The 22,361-nt window shown below is 41.1% G+C and overlaps 1 protein-coding gene across 1 annotated transcript in view; it reads right to left on the bottom strand.

Moving 5' to 3' along the window:
* Positions 1-21,200, bottom strand: part of RAD23B (RAD23 homolog B, nucleotide excision repair protein) — a 36,567-nt gene extending 15,367 nt beyond the window's left edge. Inside the window, exons 1-5 of the mRNA XM_033086541.2 lie at positions 21,014-21,200; positions 8,690-8,771; positions 6,156-6,235; positions 3,655-3,905; positions 569-624 (exon numbers count right to left, since the gene is read on the bottom strand). Of these exons, the coding sequence (XP_032942432.1) occupies positions 569-624; positions 3,655-3,905; positions 6,156-6,235; positions 8,690-8,771; positions 21,014-21,079 (535 nt within the window). The 5' untranslated portion in view covers positions 21,080-21,200. The remainder of the gene's footprint in view (positions 1-568; positions 625-3,654; positions 3,906-6,155; positions 6,236-8,689; positions 8,772-21,013) is intronic.
* Between the last annotated feature and the right edge of the window lie 1,161 nt (positions 21,201-22,361).

Here is a 22,361-nt window from a genome sequence, read left to right as displayed (position 1 = left end):
AGGGGCAGACCTTCCTGTTGTCTTTAGTCTCACTATTCCACTGAGAAACAAAGATTATTTAAACTGTCAAAATAAAACTAAATAGACTGCAAATACATGGATGCATTCATTTCTCAGCCCAGACAGCAGATCTGGTGAATTTATCTAATCTCAATGCGTCAAAAAGCAAAGTACTTTCAAAGCTGGAACAAGTGAATAATAAAGGCAGCCATTTTATCAGCCCTGCACTCTGGGATGCAAAAGTGAAAAGCACACACATATTTGAATCTATTCTTCTATCCAAGCTACTTCAAAGTGAATAGTTATAAGAGAAATTAAAGCAAATGGCAGAAAAAAGCAGAAGTGAAGGGATCTTCCTTTTGCACAATAAAAACATATAAAGGGAAATATTCTTCAGTAAAGTAGTTCTTGAAGCTGGTTTCAATATATCAACTGCAGGTCATAGAGAAGAGCACTATGATTATAACTTTGACAATGACAGATACAGAAGAAAATGTCAACATCTGCTAATCCATCATGTTTCTGCTGCACCAAAATAATGTCTGCATTAAAAAAACTCTCCACTTACCAAGTGCACTTATAGCATCCTCAAAAAGATTTGATCGAGATGTATCACCTGTTGTACTGTAAGATGAAGACAAGTGCAATGGTAATTACAAAACTTTGGAAAACTTCCTATTAAAAAAAAAACACCAAGAAAAAAAAAAGCAGCAGCAGCTGTAACTCTAATAGCCCCTTTTGTTTCTAAAAAACCAACAAAGCTTTCCAAAGAGCTCTTTCGGTCCTACAGTGAGAATAGATTTTACAAACTTACAATGCTAGCATTTTTAAATCAAGGCCAACCTTCACCCACTACCCCCCAGAAGTCTGGCTCTTGCCCATCTGCTCAGGGATTAGCCATCTGCTTGCTTGAATGCTTTAAAGGGTAGGAGAACAAGGTGGATTTTCAAAAGCACAAAACAGTCTCACTAACTGCTTCCCCACAGTCACCAGTTTGACCTCAATGAGGACCCAAGGAAGTCAGTGGCAAGTACTTATTAAAATCTCAGTATACTACTTTCCCATGAATATAAACTGCTGAAATTTGCAATTATTTCATCTCAAATTATCAAAGTTGTCAAATTACAGGATTAAAGGCTCACCTCCATGAACAGCAAGGAACACAGAGGCATACCACTAGGCAGAGGAATACCAGTTTTAATCAGCCACAGCTAAGGGTGCCCCATTCCCAGGGCTGCAAAATTAAAGCATCAGCCCCTTGATCTCATGGTGACACCCAGGGTGGGCCAACAGGACTCCTTCAAGGACAGCCCACAGGTGGTGCAACTCACTGTGGGGTGCCAGGAAAAACAGTTGGGGGGAAATCTAGAGGAAGAACCAAAGGCAGAGAAAGGAAAGCAAAGGCACCATGCAGAAGAAAAGTACAGGTCAAGAGAGTGAAGAGAGGAGAAAAAGGGCCAGTCATAAATAAGTAACACTTGACTGGTCATGCTGTGCACCTCACCACCCATCCATCCCATCTTTTTATTAAATTCTACTTCTAAAAATTTTTCATAATGCAGGGTGTGTGTGTGTGTCTCTGTTCTACACGCATGCATGTTTGTGGAATTCCAAGTGTTCACAGGGACAGGGAATTGTGAGTTAAGGGGATCCAGACACCTGTGGAACCAGCAACTGCTGAGATCAGACACAGTGAAAGCCTGAAAGCAAGGACTGCAGCCAGTTCCTGGGTGAGCCCTTTGTGTGTTTGTGTGCATGTGCAGGCAATGGGAATCTGAGTATCAGGGCATGGAACAGGGCTGCAGGGCTCAGGCAGCCCCCATGCCCTTGTACCAAATACTTGCCAAACTCTAAGGGGCCAGTTATCAAAACTGAAATTCATATTTTTCATTTCTGTTTTGTACACATTCACTTGTAGCAGTGGGCTTTGTCCTGAATAGCCAGAGGGGGACAGGATGTGGCTGATGTATCTTGCATAAGTGCTGGGATTTTCCCTGCCTGAGCTGACCTAAGCAGTAAGACATATTTATAGGTATATACATATTGTGTGTATATTTTGGGAATACATATTCAGTCTTGATAATGTGACAGACTTGAGTACATGGAGCTGCAGGAGCCCCACATTTATCAGGCTACCAGAGTTGGCAACTCCTACCAGCAACTGAAATATCATCAGATGGATCTGAATATTTTCAGAAGATGCCACTAAAAATCCAACAAGGCACTTACAGAGATGTCTGTAAGATCTATGCAAGAAATAATTTGTTGCAACAAGAATGCTTCATTAGTATCTGTCAGTAGTTGAGATTTACAGTCAAAAAAAGATCAAAGGCAAAGCAGGACACCAGTTGGCCTGGCCTTGGGTCAATAAATCTTGCCTTAGTAATTTAACTTCTAAAGTAAATCAGAAGCAAACAGTGCTCACTGAAATCAAGGCAGGTGATAACTTCAATGTCTATGTTAAATTATTTTGTTCCTCCCTTTTTGTTAAGTGTGTACAATAAGGCTCCCTTACTGCAGTTTTACAAAACTGCAATCTGCACATGAAAAACAATATTTCAGCATGGAAGACTGATCTTTGAACCTATTGGACAAACTGAACAGAGGAAGCAAAGAAAACACACCACTCACTAGTATTTTTAACAACTAAGTTAATTTGACTGATAAATGAAACTTCATTTGCATTCCATTTCTAAGAGATACTAATTTCTCAGAATTGCAAAATTAAATCAAATTTTGTATTTAGCGCAAGAAATTTGTGATGAGTTTTTCAAGACATTAGGCAACTCCACGTTTTGCTTCATTATCATCAAATCAGTATTCGATGGTGTTTAAATACAATCACTCAAAAAATACTGCCTTGTGCACCAGTATTCCCAGAAATAACACACAAATAATTAAAACCCAGGGTAAGAAAAATGAAGATGTGATGTTCTGCAGCACTTCAGGGGCCAATAAATTCCCATTGACAACATTTTAATCTCATGCAGTACTTAAGCAACTTAAACAAAAAAAGGCAACAGCATACAACAGGGATGAAACCTTTAACTTCCACCTCATTTTCTCAATTGTAGAAAATTGAGGTGAAAAGTTTTCCCAAGTCCCACAGTTACCTGCAGATGAGCTGAGGAACATTCAGGAAAAAAGCCAACCTTGTAGCTTTAAAGCATTGCACGATTAAGAGAATACCATAAACTACATTCCAGAAGAAAAAGCTCTTTCCAGATATTAAGGGAGTCATACAGCAGTAAGGAATTTACAGTTTCCATCTGATCAACATGATCCAAAGCACAATCAGAGGGTTATGAACAGGACAGGATACATTCCTCTTAAGACTTCAAGAGCTTTGTGAGCAGTAGATCCCCACTGCAGGTAAATATCCTCAGTCTGAAAAGAAACTTGGCAGGACAGCAACTCTGAAATGCCTAACAAGTCTTGTACCATTTAACTCTCCCCTCCACATGTTTACTACCAAGAGCACATCTCCCATAGGAGAAGGCATAAACAAGGAGGAGTGCTTCCTACAATCAGTGACGTTTACTTGAGTCAGAGACTGAAATTACAGTTAAGAAAGAAGAAAAATTATATAGAATGGAAAGACTTAAAACTAGAAGCAACAGAAACAGGAACCCATTTTTGGAGGCTTACTCATACCTGTCAATTGATGATGGACTGACAGCAGCTGGTGGTGCCTCAGGTGGTTTTTCTTCTGGCTTCTCCTCTTTCGGAGCACTCACAGGTGCAGGTTCACAAGCCACTGCATCTGGTGCTGGTGGTGGAGGGACAGGAGCTGGCACAGGGGCAGGAACAGGGATTGGTGCAGCAACTGCTGTGGGAGCTGCAGTTGTTGAGCCAACAGTGGAAGTGGCATTTGATGGCTGAGTTGCTCCAGCTGCTGCTTTGGGCTACGGGAGGACAACAGAGTTCAGGCACCGAACAAAGCCCATAAATCCATGGCTCTCTACAGAAAACCCACTAGATTCTCTTAAGACTATTTGCGTTTGATATTGCTGCCTCAACATCAAGCACAACATTAAAATGTTGCAAGACATTAAATCTCCAACGCCCTTCACTGTGTTTAAACAAGCAACTGAGAGCGTCACTGACGTACTTACACACCTGAGAGCTCACACTCTGAGGATAAAGTGAAATGCCAAGATCTAAATATTTACAGACCCCAATATTCTAAAACAATAAATAGACCAAAATATTCTATGAAAACAATCCTGTGTTTTACAAAAGCACATTTTCCAGAAGAAACTACGTGAGCTGCCAAAAAAACATCTGCAGAACAAGCATAGCCTTTTCTCACCACTCAAATCTGGAAAAAAAAAGATTAAGACAGAAATCACATGTCATTATGAATGCTGTTCGCTGGAAAACAAGATGTGAAAAAAAATTAAGCTTCACCTGAAACATATTTTAGTTATGCAATCTTTGCATTCAGAGCACAATAACATCTCAAATACCTCAGTTCTGAAGTAAGCACCAAGGATACAGCAGAATGAAGGACTACCAAATTTACAGCAGAGTATTTAGAGCAAATAATACTTGTATGCAATTCTGAAATCATCACATCTCTAACAGAAACCTGAATTTCTCTTGGGTGCAGTATTAATCCCATTATACAGAAATAGCACCAAGGACTGACAAAGTTGACCCCAATCTTTGTCTTTCCAAGAGAAATCGCTGAACTTTAACAAAACCACTTATTCAATCAAGGTGCACCACTTTCAGACATTGCCTGGTTGAAGAAGAAAACATTTACTTCCTCCTTTTGTCTGCAAGGAGAGGTAAGGTTAAGAATGAACAGCTTCCAACATGATGAGCACAGCAAACAACATTTTAATCAGCACTCAAAGAAAAAACACTGACACAGTTGGAATGCAAGGGGGGCTCTTTTCTGCTGGATTCCTAAACCCTTAATGCAACAACACTTGAACATCAGACAAAGTTAGCAGTCTGTGCCTACGTGACTGGGCATGTCTTACCCACAATAGAAGCAGGAAAGGGCAATTGAGCTCCAAGACTAGCAAAAAGATAGTAAGACTGAAGAAATGCCCAAACTACAGGTCCTTTATTTTAAGAATATAACGAATTTAGCATTTCTTCATGGAGATCTGTGTTTAGAATCACAGAATTGTTGAGGAGACCTCTAAAATTATTGACTCTAACCCAGCTCTGCCACATCCACCACTAAACAGTGTCCCTAAGTGCCACAGCCACACATTTCTTGAACGCTTCCAGGAGTGGCAATCACACAACTTCTCTGGAGTCTTCTGCTCTCAAGAAAATGAAAAACTGGACTCTGACATCTCATCTGCATCTGTTTTCTTGTACTGATAAATGCCTCTGTGGCAAACCACAGACTAGAAAGCTGTTCAATCAGGAAGACAGCAACAACAGTTATCTTTAACAAGCCCACATGTTTAATTATGTTTAATACAGCCAGATAGAAATAAACGGCAACAGAATAAATGTTTTCTTTGTCAGGAGGAGGAACGCTAGCTTCAAAATTAATTTCATATTCCAAAACACAGATGAAGCCAGTTTTATTCAGATTGCAGTGGTCTGGAATGCCTGGAAAATCAGTGGCTTGATTCCTGGAAGCAGCCTGACAAGTGGTTCAGAGAAGAAATACTTCAAACACGTGTCACAGTCATTCCCTATAAATTGCACTTGCAGTCTTTCAAAACCCACAGGTTTGTTTACTGCCAGATGTATCCTGTCTCTACTGGTTTATGCTGTTGAGCTTGACAGAAGAAAAAGCCATGAACTATGAAAAGCAACATGGCAAGGTTGTAAGAGTTCCATACACAGGATTTAACAACAAACTACCTAGGTTGCCTTCATTCTTTTAATAATAAAAGAGAAAAAAAACCAGAGAAACAATAAAGAATAAACAGTAAAATCAGCCATTAGCAATTTTTTTCTTTGCTACAAACATTCAGCACAGAGCAGCAGCAAAAATCAGCCTAAGCAAATCAAGACTGTGAAGCAGTATTTTTTTATCTATTTGCACAAGCTTTTTACTGTTGACTTGAACTTGCATAAAATGAAATTCCACTGATTTTAAGGATGGGTATATACAATCACTCATCACAAGAAAAAATAGAATTAATGAAGCTTCCTATTCAAAAGAAATCATTACTCACTTTAGTTACCATCACCACCACAAAGTTCTTCTCATCTATCTTGTATTCTTTAAGAGCAGTTTCATCATTAAGGATTTTACCTGGAATTAAACAGGCAGAAATTAAGAAGTTGTTTAGCAAATCAATAGGTGATCTTCGGATTTCCTCATGAAAACATGTTTTATGCAGATTTATAAACGTTAAACAACCCAATAAAAAGCAGTTTGGTCATTAAGCGTTGGCAGTAGAGCTACAATTTTCCTCATATGATGTACAGAGTAGTGGATAGCTTGAGGGCTGCTGCCCCAGGTGTTGAAGATGCTTTAAAACCATTTAAAAAAAAAAGCATTAAATCTGGAAAGATTCACTGGATCATTAACAAAGATACATGTAGTACAGAGGAAAGGCGTTAACACACAAAAAGCTTCACCAAGTAACTTATGTCTGTTTATATAGTAAGAGAAATTCCTTTCTACTTATCCTCCATTTATTCTTCAGATAAGAGCACTACCTCCAATAACAAGTGTGTGACCTTGCAACTTTAACAATTTGCAAGGCTAAAACATTAGGCAAGGCTAGAACTATTCCATAACTTGCCACCTTGACAGAAGGATGAAAAAGCTATCAGGAAAAGCCAGAAACATTTGTTATACTACAACTTCTGATGTTTCATAAGCAGAGGTGGCATTACGACAAAATAGATTTGCATCACTTCTACAAGAACTTAGGAACACAATAAGTCACATACTTTTTGCCTTTTCTTAGAATAAGCTGACTTAGAGGTAGCAGCCCAAATCAAGTCTACATTTCAGTGAGTTTTATAGCACTGATATCTACTGCAGAATTTTCAGGGAATATTTTACAATTTAAACAGATTAATTTTCTGAAGATACGCTACAGACTGCCTCTATTTCACAACCTCTCTAGTGGACTGCAACTAGAAGGACACATTCTTATCCTGATGATTGCAAGGAAATCAAGAAACACATACACTTCATGGCATTCAGAACACAAAAGACTGGTTCCACCAGTCTTGCAGGTCAAACAGTCAAGGGATTATTACATGTAGTGTAGTAATAGCAATACCTGTAGCATCTGACTCAGAACCCACATGAGTTTACTTACAATTTTTTATAGGCACTTCAGGGAGGGCTTCAACTAATGTGCATGTAATATACACACTTTATGAAAGTATATATACAGACATCCTGTCTTCTCAGAACACATCACTCTTAGGGTTTCTAGACCTCACCCTAATGCAAATGTCAACACAATGGATCTGCCTCTCTAATCAAAGTCAGCTGGGGGTATCACTTTGCTTTGCCAAAGTATAAGAACTCTACAGCTAACTTTATTAAAAATAAAAATGTCATCAACACATCATCATACCTCTCGTCCAAGAAAAAAAAAGAATCCATCTTTGGATAATATTACATTCTCAGTCTTATTTCCTGTATTTCCCAGTGCTTGTGAAGATTATTCAATGCTTTACATACATTCCGTCTTCAGAAAACACTCAAGTTATGTCACAGACTCTAATGCAATCTTTGATTTTTGCAATCACAGAAACACAATATTAAGAGTGCCATGCAGTTACACACATTGCACAAAGCCTTCTGCCTGGTTCACATTTCTTGGTTATGCATGAGACTTTGACCTTCGTCCTCTTGATATTCACTCCCTCCACTGAAGTATCAGGGACACAAAACTTGATATGAGAAGTAGTCCAGAGGAGCTGTAGAAGCACAGAGACTCACAACCTCTCTCCCATTAGCATTTCTCCACTGTTAACAGTGGCTTTAACTTATTGCAAGTGAAAAAGACAATACTTCTTACAAAGTAGCACATGACAAAACTGAAAAGTCCACCAAAGTTCCTTCAAGCTCAGTTTTAGAGGGAAAGAAAACACTAGAGGGAGTACTGGAATAGCACCAAAGTTCTGACATGAAGTGAGAACAAAAAAATGGGTTTCTGTATTAGTGCCAGAATGAACAAGGCAAGTAAAACAAAGCTCATGTAAAGTTAATTTCATGTTTTTAACTGACATTAGCCTGCTTTCTACTAGTACATAATACACATTTCTAGTGACAGAGCTTAAAAGTACTGAAAGTACCTTTGTACAGCAAGGATTTGGTGGTAGGTTTCTTCTGTTAATCCAAAAAAAATAACCTGTTTTTAATTCTCTGAGGTATATACAGCAATGCTTCAGCTATACACAGCATAAATTGAACAATAAAATAATTAAGCCAGAACAGCAGCTTTGTACTGCTTAAATCCTGAATTCTTGTAACAAAATCTATTTCTTCTTCACCCATATCCACAAGACACCATGTTACAAGAGCAAAGATGACAGACACACATGTATTAAAACCTAAAGCATTCTAATTCAAAATCAAGAGTTCCATTTGACACCGAGATTTTGTGTTAGTGGGCATTTTTATCCTAACTGTACTTCAGTTCTTAGAATTCTTAGAAAAGTTAACATTCATATCCAAGTCAAACAACAACATAAAATAAGACAGGTTCAGATAAGTTATCTTCAGAATATTCGTTACCTGCATAAATTAGTTTTTGGCCAGCTACTGGAAAGGCATCTTTCCCCCTTTCTGATTCAATCTTCTCTTTCAGTGCCTTCACCTAAAGCACAAAAACAGTCTTAATGAAAACAAAGTTCACAGTACACATCTAATTAAGTATACCTTAAGTTTTATATACTGAAGAATTGTTTCAATCATGCCTTGATTATGTCAAGTTTATCAGTCTTCTGAATATGTCACTGTAACCACTTTGCAGAGCACCATGTCCCCTGCCCAAATAGTCTCCTGAGCTGAATCAAATTAGGTAATTATTTTTTCCATGAGAAGTTATTAGTATGAGTGTACAACACAGTGAAAAAGTAAATTAAGAAATCTAGGGAACAGAAATGTTTTTACCTCTTGACCCATTTGCCCTGTTCTTTCCCTGAATGCAGAGGGTACATCTGCTATAAACACAGCTGAAGGTTTTCATCATCACAATCACTTTTCAGGGAATGCCTGGGGGTTTTTTTGTAAGATCACCATGACACCACTCAACCTTGAAGTCCCCATATGCAAGGACTTGTGCAAAATGCCTTTCTTACATAAATTGCTTTCAACTCCTCCCCCTCCACCACAACTTCTGGAGCTTCACATAGCATTTCTAAGCCTACACATTTACTTGCTTGCATGGACCACTGATGCATCATCCACACTTTCACAGCACCAATAACTCAAGTGGCACTGCTAGTTGTCATGTTAAAGAATATTCTCAGTTCTCCAGAAAGTTCTCCATAATGCTACCCTGAGGAGGTAAAGCAAGCTCCTGTAAAAGCATTGCTGTACTGACACATCTGCAGTCATATTTTAAGATAAACTGCCTGCATATACAGTCAATTCTTTTTGCTTTCCTGCAGACAATCCCAGTGTACAGAAAATAGACAACTGATCTGTTGTGAGCTTATTACTACAAGCTAACACCATCTTCTAAAGGTTTGTTGGTTTTTTTTCCAGAATATTCAAAAAACCTTTTTCATAAAACTGCAGGGATACAGAATGCAACATATTGCTTCCCGCTGCAGAACTAAACAAAAATAGAGAGCCAGTTTTTTTTCCCCAGCAGATGAAGAAAGGATGCTTTTGGTATTTGGTATCATACATGCCATCCCAGCACTTGCCAAATGTTTTGGAATTAGTCTCCAACCAGTTGCTTTCCCATGGCAAAGCTAAGAGCAGCTCACTGCCACCCCTAAGTTCTGAGGACAGTCAAATTTGACAGTAATTTGCTGAAAGCATCATCATTCTCATGCATTTACTTTACAACAATCTGTCTTATCATTGGATTTACATTTATTTTTAATGCATACTTTCTTGGAAATTAAAAATATAACTTGTTAATTCCTCCCCCAGTTTTAAGGATGGAAGTCACTTACATTGCTATTGAACAATCTCCTTTATCAGATAAGTAATCAAGGAATTTTTTCCTAAACTTTAATAACAATAATGTCTAATATTTCACACAACTTCAGTTTAAGTCCTGCATGCATTAGGACAAATTAATCCCTTTTTTACTTATGTACTTGTACCTAATCATTCAAAGATAATGACTCGAGGCTACTTCTTTTATACCCAGTTGCCGTGTTTGTCACAGATTTGTAACAAATATTGCAATGTGACTAAGGTGTACAATCTATTTTGAGGGAGAAAATTAAAGTTTGTTTCATGTCCACTGCATCCATCAAGGTACTTCATTTTCTATTTTTTTATTCCAGACAACAGTCTTTTCCCCACAAGGAACAAAACCCAAGATGTGTTCTCTCGAACGTAAATGTTTGAACAGCTAAAAGTCTAGGTCAGGACACACTGAACACACATGTTGATTTACTACACAATAATTGGATCCATGAAAAGGAGTTAGGATATTTGCTGTAGGAGGATCCAATTATTCATTTGCCTTTGCTGACCGCCTGTGTGTAGTATTTCCCCTTATTATTACTGTGCTGTGATTGATGTACTGCAAGTGACTTAAACAACTGCCTTCTTCCAAAACCTCCCAAAACATTCCCACTTCCATAAGTCTGCAAGAAACAGGACTATGTTTTCATCCCTTTTGCAGGCACCATTCATCTCCAGACGTAAGCAAACTTCCATTTACACCATGGGGCCAAGGGAAATGAGAAGAAAACCTTTCCTGGAATCTGTTCCATTGTTTCACCATCCTCACTGTACAAAATCCCTTCTTTACATCTACTCTTAACAGGTCTGCTAAAGAGTCTGTCCCCATAAGCCTCTGTTTGGCACTGGAAGGTTCTCCAAGGTGTTCCCAGAGCCTTCTCTTTCCAGCCTGAACAACCCCAGTTTTCTCAGCTTGTCTCCATACGAGAGGTGCTGCACTCTCTGAACATCTTCACAGCCTCCTCTGGACCAGCTCCAACAGGTCCACATCTTTCCATGTGCTGAGGACCACCAAGAGCACGGAACCACATGTTCCATAGGATTACACCTAGGAAAACTGACTTAGCAGCCACAAGCAGTTTCAGCTTTGTTGGACATTCAGGTGACTATGCTTCAGCTGTACAGTCCACTTGCACAATCCAAAAACCCTCTCTGCATACTAATGCTGACAGAATTTTTATTATTGTGGTGGTCTAGGTCAGGAGAAACTAAAGATATATACTAATTAATATGCAGTAACTAGATCCACATGAAGGAGTTTGGTATTTATTGGCTCAGTGAAGTAGTTATCAATGTAAATAACGCCATGAGGTTACAGAACCATGGTTCTGAACATAAAAGCAAACTACAGGTTTCCTCCTAAAGAACAGAGACAATCTTTGGCTGAAGCTTGCCAATACAGGGACCACCATTAACTTCTTAATTCTTGAAAAGACTGAAAGTCCCGAGGAGAAAAAGCTGTTACTTTCCAGCACCGGCCTTTATTTTCTCCCTATATTCTTGGCACATACCTCAATCAGTTTAAGAACAGATTATATCCTAAAGTGGAACACAAATTACTTCAGTTCTCTGGCTGACAGCTTACAAAAATCTAAAAGAAACTTAAGCTTAATATAAGTAAGCCAATGTACAGTATTTTGCTATCTACGCCCAGGGACACACTGCCATTTGCAAAGGGGAAGATCATCTACCTAGGTCTCTCATTTAAATGGACATTCACCCCACTCACAAACTTTTGCCATCCAAAGATAGACTATGGTAACTGACAGCATCACACCAGCGGTTCTGAATTACAAATTAAAAATTCTGTAACATCATTCAAGTTGCTCCTTTAAAACTGAAAATACACCAAATAGTCAAGTAGTTTCCAGATTACATTCAAGAATATTTCAGAGTATTGTTTAACGGCTTTAGAAAGAATAGTGATTTAGATAAGGGAATCTGTCATATCTCAAATGAATACAATTAATAGATCACATCACACCTATTCAATGAAACAAATAAAAGGATTTAAACCAACTCTTAACTACTAGAGCTTGAACTTGCAAGAAAATGCAGTCAGCTGCAGATTTCATCATTCTCCTATCAGAGACAGAAGTTCAAGAATCATTCAGGCTAAAATAAAAAGTTCTTGCCTGTTTTCCTGGCTTTCATCATTGGCTAGCCAATGAAAGAGGCCCAAAACACATCATTTACAGAAGATACAATACTAATTCTCAGAATAAAAAAAAAAAAATACGTAAGATTAGACACATCCATTTTAGCAGTAACATTCCAGCAGCACAGAATTTACTCTTGCAGTTCTAACTAGAATGACTGAAAGCATAGCAAGAAATAACTGCGCCATTAATTCTGCTAAGAGGAGAAAATGCATGACAGTGCAACAACCTGTATGTCAGACAGTAGTCTGATCCACCTTCATTTAGATTTAAGCCATAGATCTTCTATTTTCAAGGAGGAATTAAAAATACAAAGAAGCCCTCTCAATGCTTTTCAGAAAAGACAGCTGCATCTTCCAGCTGCTGGTACAGTGAACTGCTGAAAAAAGCAACAACCTAAACTTTGCCTCTAGCAAATCAGGTTGCTGATAACCTAGACTTCAGCACTGCCATGGGTTATTAAGTGAAAATTAATTTTGGGGAAGCACACCCAGCACAATGATCTGTCTAAATGAGAAATCATCCAGAGATTATGATTTATTTTTCTCATAAATACAGATCCATAAACCAAACCTCCAGGCTTCCTAGTTTTATTCAATCTGATTAGAGTTCACAATGTATTTCAGTCATCACCAAAACCCATTTTTCCTGTGCCATTATAAAATTTCATAGCACAATAAACAGAGCCTGTACTTTATGGCAATACCATTAAAAATGAGCATCAATTCATCTACAAACACATTACCCTAAAGATTCAGAAATAGCACACTTACAAGTCAAGATGATTTTGTTCTGTCCCCTATGAATTTAGACATGAAACTCTTCCTACTACTCAGGAACTGAACGCAATGTGCTCAAGAATATATGCCATGCAATCTGTTTAATAAAGAACTAGAGCTGATCGACTCGTAACTGAAAAATTGAGGTCTTCCAAAGAAATACCAGTCATCATTTGCATCCCAGACAGGCATCTAAAAATGGGTTTCATGAAATCACCAGTGCTGAGTTTGCCAGTTGTTCCTTGCAATCACTTTTTGCTAGCTAAGCAAGCATGGCACACTGGTTCCATCCAGGCAAGCAGCTTCCATTGATCACACACCCTCCTCCTTTCCCTCTCACAGACCAATTTTCATTTCTCCTACCTCATAGAAATGCTAACGCTGAAGAAGCAAACATCATCAGTTTATTCAGTGACTCATTTTATAAATCCTAATGGAAAAGTGAACAGTGTACTTTCATCAGTTTTAATATATAATTGCATAGGCAATTACAAATTGCAGAATTTCTTGAGATGTTGGGAGAAACTGAATACAAAACTGGAAAGGATCTCTTCTGACATCAAGCCACAGACCCATCTTCCTCACCGCAATCTTCATCTGGAATCTGATGGACTCACAGACAAGGTTGTTTGCTACATCTACCGTGATACTGCTACAAAGTTACTCTGATTATTGGAAGTCTCTTCCTAGTTTCCAGTCCAAGTTAATTTGCACACTCTTAATACTGATGTTACAATTCAAGCATGAGTAGTCTTCCCACATCCCTCGGTATCAGTAAAACATTTTCACCAGAATTTGTGAGCTAAGCTAGGCAGATCTCTTTCATGTCAGAGTCAGAGTTTTCCACAGGCTCCAGGCACCTCTTCCCAAAGGCAGAGAAATTCACTGCCCTTGGGAACAGGTGGCCAGCACACTTGAAGCAGAATAGCATCACTACTCCCCCCGGACATATCACGATCCATGATCTTCAGAGCTTCACTTTTTAATGAACCCAATTTCAATTAACTTATGTGGCTCATTTGAAAGTAGTTTACCAAAGTCTGACCCTCAATGAGGCAGCCAGGTACTAATGTTAAACTTTGTGTTTGTCAATGTCATTGTGCTTCTGTTGATTTGTATGCAAATTCTTATCAAATGAACTAAAGGACTGTGAAGAGATGGTTCCCAAGACAAGCTCTGAAAGTTCTTTACTACGGCTGAACTGCTTTGTCTTTGAGAATAAATGCTGCACAGAGGGATTTTTCCTTTAATCTACCTTATAATGCTCTACCACTCTTCAGCTCTTTCTGTAGTAGGCTAACAGGTTTTTCCCAGACTTTGGGAAAAGTCATAGTTAGACAAAGACAAAAGGGGCTATGCTCTTTTCCTCCTTGCTAAGGGAGAGCATCATAGCCTGAAAACTTGTTCAGATTTTAGGCTTAATATTCCTGAGTTTTCTCCTCCCACTGCCCTTGCATTTACCATATGTTATACTGCTATATAGACATTGCTCAAAGTTAGGCAAGGACAATGCAGTTGTATCAGACAATAAACCTGCTAATGAAGCAACAAGCTGGCCAGTGCAACAGGTTTTGCTACCCTTAATCAAACTCCATGATAAGCAACTGATTAATGACAAATATTGTGCCTACTACTGAAAACGTGCAGAGGATAAGAAAATACTAAGCTCATAAGTCAAAGCTTTACAGTATTTTTACTGGTAAGGATGCATTTGGTTCCAGGTACTTCTCTCTACAAATTATAAAAGTGGCTTTTTCTGGCACAAAACTCTATTTACAGTGCTCCCTTACATTGTCTTTTTAAACAGGACACTCGTATTTAGTCAGAAGGCAATCATGATGGTTACATGAACAGATCACTGCCCTACTTCAGGCCTCAAAGGCATAACAGATACAGTAATTGGGAAGAACCACAGGAGAGGAAGGGCCTTGTGAATCCAGGCAGGTTTATGAGCTTAGTAAATGCCTGGAAAAAAACCCAGTTGTACTCAAATAAACAAGGCATCTAGAATTACTCCAGCACTCAAAAACAGACAGGATAAAGCACTCATAAGCTCCTTTATTTACTTCCTGTATTCACTGCTGCTGAAGTTTACATACAAAGAAAGAAACAGCATACTCTGAAGAAAAATAGCCTGGAACTGTCAAGGTAAAAATCCAAATTTAGCCCCCACATCTACTTTCTCTGCGACTACCTCTACAAAAAAATCTAGCTCATCTACATACAAGTGGAATTTATAAGTCTAGTGGTTGCTATGCACTGACCATAGATCAACAGAAATAATTTTTGATCTCAAAGCTACCTTCCAGGTCTCTACACACTTCTGCCTGCATTTCAAAATTGATCTAAGCCCTGTCTGAAAGAGCAGACACTGGGGCCAGTTTTCTGATGCAAAAAGGTGACAAAAAGAGCTACATTCATGCAGCTTTGTACTAACACAAATTTCAACCTAAAGCAGAGCTTTCAGCTATCTGCAGCCTGAGTTAGAAAGACAGACAGTCCTGCCTCTGAAGCCACAAAGGCTTGCATTAGAAAGAGAGCTTACATTCTGAGTGGTGGCTCTTGCAAGGTCTTGTTGATTAGCTCCAAAAATCCTCCCGCAGCTTTGGACAGACAATTTTTGCATATTCCTCACAAACAGATTTACATGTATAAAAATGACACAGTTGTTTGAGTATGAATAAAACTGACAAGTCATTTTGATAAATTCTTAAAAGACACTTAAAAAACCCTTTTCCAACACTGTGTGCTGACCAGCCAGTTGGAGGGGTGCCTCTGACACAAAAACACAGGGAAAGACCAGAGTGTGTGTAGAGAGCAGTGTGTGCTCACCGCCACGGCAAGCCTTTCCCTCTCCTTTCCCTGCTCCTTTGGTGCTCCCTGCAGGGCAGCACGCAGAGGACAGCCATCCTTACAGGTTCTAGGTAAGCCATGCTGCACATCACCTTGTGCTGTGAAATAGCGAGATTTGTTTCATTCCTCCCACAGGAACTGTGATCAAACACACAAACCTTGGTGGTAGAAAACATTGCCAGCCATACCCTCCTTTTCTGTATTTCAGGAATCCAAAGAAAATATTTTTGAAATGTTTGTCAGTAAACACAGCCATTTACACACAAGGGCAGCAATGGGACTCCAGACAGCAGCAGGATCATCTGTTCATATTAATTCTTTTCAATTAAAATATTCTCTCCATTTTCACCAACTTTCAAATGGAATACCTTCCAGCCAGTTACTATCCATAAAGGACAGATACCTTGGTTTTCTAGTCATACCTGAAAAATAGACCTTAAATATATGTGTAGGACCATCCTTAAGTATGTACAATCTCTATATTCAACTCCTCAGTATTTTGGCCATCTTAGGAAGAAGCCCAAGAAAGTTTAGATTTTGAGAAATACAGTACATAATATTGCCAAATTATTCAAAGTACAAAGCTAACTTTTCCTTGCTGACAGTTAAACTGTGTGAGAATATTCTCAATAAAATAGTTGAAAAATTATGGGCAGAGCCACGGCATTTGAAAAATGGATAACATGTAAAAACATATTCCAATATGATCAAAATAATACTTGATACAACTAGTATCAAGTAATTTATGCTATCTTATCCTTTCTGTTATTAATTTTTTTTAAATGTATCATCCCGCCCAAACTTCTTTGGTAATTATATTTAAAACACACACTAGAATATCAGGAAAATATTCTTGAACATGTGAAAGCCTAGCCTTCTTCAGCCAAGAATCAGAACAACTTCCTTTCTTGAAAATCCTAACTGTAATCAGGAAACAAAAAAGGACTATCCACCAAAGAAAAGCAGTAGCAGAAAGCCCCTAGAGAGTTAATTAAACAGATATGAATTGTAACAGACCATACGTCCAAAATGCTACAGTCTGCGAAGAAAGTATGAAAGCAGTGAAAAAAAATGCAGCTGTTCTTATTCCAGCGATCTCTGAAGTTACAATTTTGCAGAGTCATGTATCAAACCACAAGCAGCAAGTACAAACCCTTCAAATTCACACCTCCTCTGCCTGCGCAAGCACACACCTCCCCCAATAACAATAAAATCCTAAAAGAAGTCAAGAACAACAAAACAATCCTCCAGAAGAAGAGAAAGACACCTACCGCACAACCCAAAGAGCAATTTGGGAAAAATACCAAGACCTGAAACAGAAAAACATCTTTAACCTAGGTACTTCTGGGTTTTGAACTGAGCACTTCTCCTCTAACAACTAAAATTATAAAATCCCAGGAAAATACAAAAATCCTCTTACCCACAGCTGCTGTAGGATTAACCTGCACTGAAACACGTGTAGGGAGGAGGCTGTCAGGAGTATGTTCATCCTCATTCACAAGTTACAAGCCCTGGAGTCAGCTTTCACCATTTCACTCAGCAATAGTCTCTGATTCTTCCAGAACTGTTACAAAGTTAATTCTTCTGACACAGTAAACGTTAGCATCCAGAAAGCTCCATGAACACATTGAACAATAAAGCATACTAAGGACACACCAGAACACAGCAGAAGCTCAAACTTCCACAACTAAGTGTTCTGCTGACCTGGTGTAAAACAAGCTGGCTTTTCCTGGGTGTTCAAGTGCTGTGGTGGATAGTGAAATGTGAAAGCCCATATTATGTGACACAGAGACTGTGGACGAAAGACTGCTGACATCCTGAATATTCCTTACACTTCTCTGCACTTTGACAACCAGGTTTTTAGGTTAACGGCACAGGGGGAGCCAAAAACAAAACAGAACAGATTTAACTTTTGCCTGGCGTTTCCCTTTCAAAGTTAAGAATGTTTGTTTTCAGATTTTTAGAACCCTGCTTCATGTCTACATAGTGATAACTACAACAGAAGCGCTACATTTAGAAGGTTACAGTGTCAGCAGCGTCACCTCAGACAAGAGATGTGGCTACACAGGTCCGCATCAGTGTCAGCCAGTGCTTATTATTTGCCCCTAACACAATGTTTAACATGTTTACTTTCTCACAGAGAGCCCACAAAAAGAAGCAGCAGCTTGTGCAGACGGATACATGCTTTCATTCACCCTGGTTAAGTCTGAAGGCTCAAGCCCTGGCCCCACTGGGAACACCAGAATCACCACAAAGGGTAAACCCACTCCTGTCTGGAACTTGATGGGTACATCACAAAACTTAAGGAAAAACAGCCAGGCTTGAAAAAGTTTCATTTGATAACATGCCTTCCCCAATAATAGGACCTGGGTCTAAATCTTTTCGTCTACTTTTGTCAGAGTACCTGACAGTCTTCACCCAGTGCTTTGCTAAGCAAGATAGCTTTGAACATAGTTTTCACTCACCCAAAATATTCAGCTGGCCAACGTTTTAAAACACAAACCAAAACTAGAATCACACTATTAAAGGCAAGTTTAAAACTGTGTGATTTAATAGGGGGAAAAAAGACCAGTTGCTTGTGCAAAAAGCTAATTAGAAAGGCTAATTGGTTATTAGGAAGTATGTTGCTTCAAATTCTCACTGGAGGTTGGCTTAAATATTCCTATCAACAACAGCTCTCAGTTACAAGCATTAAATCTTGCCAGAATGCTACCTTGCACAGTAACATTAAGTATCTCTCCAGATTAATTTTGTACTGAGAGCAGGGGGAGAAATTGCTAGGAACACAAAAGCAATTTTACAGAACCAAAATCCAACTTTGGAGAAACAGGTTTCCTGTGCCTATCGCAACTACATGATTTTTGGCCTTGTCACAGCATGGGGCAGAAATCCAAGTAAACAAGCCTACCTCTGAGAAACACACACATGGTCCAAAGACTAAAAGTAATATATCCCAAACTCCATGAAACATGTTTCAAGGTCTCAGGAAATTAACCTAAGAAATCAGCGAACTTAGCTAAAATTTGTGTATTCCAAAAAATCTGACCCCGAACTTCAAAGCACACACTTCTGAGGCACTTCCCCAACACAGCATACTTCAAAGCATTTTCTGATGTTAAGACTCAGTTTGCAACTAAAGGCTCGAAGCTGAACTTCTCTTTACTAAGTTCTATGATTTTTTAACATTTTCTACAGTTATCTCTTTGTGATTTTCTTAAAAGTGTGCCATGGAAATTTAAACACATTTTTCACCTCTGCAGCTAATACTAGGATCAAGTCTTTATCTTGCTCTTTTTAAAACACAGTTCTCCTCAAATTTTACCAGATTTCCTCTGTCTTACCACCCATTCCTGGGCAAAAACTGAAGTTATGCTCACGAGGAACATTTTTATTTTGAGCTACTGTAGCAGCTACATTTATAAACAGAGGGTGCAGTCTCATTTCCCACAATCCAACTTGTAGTCATTGCATTCTGCTGTCTCATAAACTGGTGAGGGCTTTGACTGGCAGCATTCCTTCAGTCCTCTCCTTGAATTTACTTCCCAGGACCTTACTGAATGCAAAGAGCAAGAGAAAAAAAAAAAAAAAGGAAAAAAGAAAAGAGAGTTTTCTCAGTAACAGCAAAGACTTATGCTTTAAATATTTGAAGGTTTCTGACCCATGCTTCTCCTAGGCATTTGCCATGTCCTTCAGTCACAATGGTAACCCAAATGAGCTCTTATTCCAGCTTTCAACTGTTATCCTTCATTTTTCTTAAAATGGAAGAGGGTAAACCAACACACTCTATAAAAGCAGATACAATGTTCCATGGTTTCTAGAGCTTCACTGCCCACCTGTCACAGGAAAGGTTGCAGAAAAGGAGAGCTGCCAGCCTTTAAAGATCTTCCAAATCCAGTCCACAAGTGTGCCTGGACTTGGCTATCAGAGTGACCATACAGCTCAGGCAAGTGACAAGGCAACTTCCAACCCTGCCAACTCACTTAAGGCCTTTCCTCTCATCTCAGAATGCTGCATTTCCCCGAGGATTTTCCAGCAGGCTCCCGTGTGCCAGAAGAAAACATTCACCTGGAAGCAAAACATGTCTCCTCCTCACTCAGCACCTTCAGACACATCCAAAGGCAGCGGGGAGGGGGAACGAGGCTGCTGTGAACCCCATCACACACCACAACACTAGCTCCATCGAGGTCAGTAGTCTCTCCAGCACTCCCTCCCCTCCTAAGTGCAGACCGATTAATCACTGCAGCTCGCCCCGTGAGGCCGAGCAATAAACCCTCCCCGCACTCTGCCACCTCCACAGCACACACCTGGGCACACAGCGATGCACCTGGGGGCAAACACCAGCCCCTCTGCAGATCACGCTCCTGCCCCAGTAGAAAAGCCCCACAACTCTCCCAGCTTTTCCCGTGTGGGAATCCGTGGGAGGATAGGAAGGACCACCATGCTGCACACCCCCAGCCCCACCCCAGGAGGAAGATGCTCCCGCAATATGCCTTCTCCCAGCGATCCCATTATAAACCAGCAGCGACCTGTCCCCCACTGACTGCTAACCCACGGCACCCCACTCCCCGAAAGGAAAAACTTTCGTTTCCTACAGCGCTCCTCTCCTCCCCCAGACTACGTGAGATATTTACACCTCCTCCCACCTCCCGGGCTATTTCCCTTTTCCCTCTTCTGGGCTATTTCCCCGGGCTATTCCCCTTTCCACCTCAGAGCTATTCCCTCTCCCACCTCCGGGGCGTTCTCCTCAAAAACAAGTGGGGAAAAGTCCTTCCGCCGGAGGTTTGGCCACGGCAGCCCCTTTCCTTCGGCGATGAGAAGCCCTTCTTAACCATCAGCATCCCGAGGAAAAGGGGTCCCTCCTCACCCCCGGCTCAGCTCACCCCCTCCCCCCGGTCCCGAACCCCCCAAAATCGCCCCGGGCGGACACCGCATCATCCCCGCGGCCACAACCCCTCACTGACTCTCTGGCCACCTCCACCGGAGGGGTCTGTCCCTCCTTTTCCCCGGGGGGCGAGGGCACAGAAGATCCCCGCATCTCTCTCCACGGCCGCGTCCCGGGGGTGGGGGGGGTGTGGGGGGGAACGGGGCGCGGGGAGGGAGCCCGGGAATGGCCGCACCGTCTCCTCGGGGTCGATGTCGATGCGGAAGGTTTGCTGCTGCAGCGTCTTCAGCGTGATCTGCATGGCGGCGGGTATGTGCCGCGCTCCGGCCGCCCTCGTCCCTTCCCCGGGAAGAGGTGGCGGGGAAGAGGCCGGGAAAGGGAGGAGGAGGAGGAGGAGGGGGGGGAGGGAGGCGGCGCCGGGTTGGGCGGGCCGGGGGGGACGGGGCGCGCATGCGCGGCCTGAGGCGAGCGGCACGGCGCAGGCGCGAGCGCGCCTGAGGGCGGGGAGGAGGGGGGAGGGGCGCGGGCAGAGATGCAGAATCACAAAAAAATATATATATATAGAGAGAGAGAGATAGAGAGATAGAGAGTAAGGAAGAAACCGAGCGATTGCGGGGTCATCGAGTCCGGCCTGTGACCGGACAGCGCCGTGTCAGCCAGGCCGTGGCCCTGAGTGACGCTTGGACACCTCCAGGGGCAGTGACTCTGCAGCCTCCCTGGGTATCCCGTTCCAATGTCCAGTTCACCCTTTCTGTGAAGAAATTTTCCCTAATATGCAACCTAATCCTCCCTGGCCCAGCCTGAGGCCGTTCCGTCTCCTCCTGTCCCAGTTCCCTGGAGCAGAGCCCGACCCCTCGTCTGTCCCCTCCTGTCAGGGAGTTGTGCAGAGCCAGAAGGGCCCCCTCGAGCCTCCTTTTCTCCAGGCTGAGCCCCTGTCCCGGCTCCTTCAGCCCTTCCTGGGGCTCCAGACCCTTCCCCAGCCCCTTTCCCTTCTCAGGACACGCTCCAGCCTCTCAATGTCCTTCTTTAAATGAGTGAAACAGACATACAGCTTATGAGTTTTTACACAAGTTTATTAATACACGCTGGCAGGTTTATAGCACCTAAGTTCCCCCAGTGCTGGTTTCATAGAATATAAAAGATCACATAGTCCCCAGCCCTCTGTCATGGGCAGAGACACCTCCCACTAAACCAGGTTGCTCGAGGCTGCTTTATCTAACCAGTCCTTGAACACCACCAGGGTTGAGGCATCCACAGCCTCCCCAGGAAACCTGTTCCAGGTCTCACCATTGTCACAATAAAGAACTTCTTCCCTATATCCAACCTAAATCACCCCTCTTTCAGTTTGTGCCTACCTCTCCTTGTCCTATCAGTGCAGTTCCCAACGAAGTGTTCCTCTCTGGCTTCTCTGTAGGCTCCCTCAGATACTGGAACTTCATCTTCTCAGGGTGAGTAGCACCAACTTTCTCAGCCTGACTTCACAGGGAAGGTGCTCCTGATAAACTTGGTGGCTTCCTCTGGACTTATTGCAGCAGTTCCATGTCCTTCTCATCCTGAGGACCCTAGAGCTAGATGCAGCCTGC

Source organism: Catharus ustulatus, assembly GCF_009819885.2.
Source record: "Catharus ustulatus isolate bCatUst1 chromosome Z unlocalized genomic scaffold, bCatUst1.pri.v2 scaffold_29_arrow_ctg1, whole genome shotgun sequence".
Lineage (NCBI taxonomy): Eukaryota > Metazoa > Chordata > Aves > Passeriformes > Turdidae > Catharus > Catharus ustulatus.
This window is presented reverse-complemented; position numbering and strand designations above follow the sequence as displayed.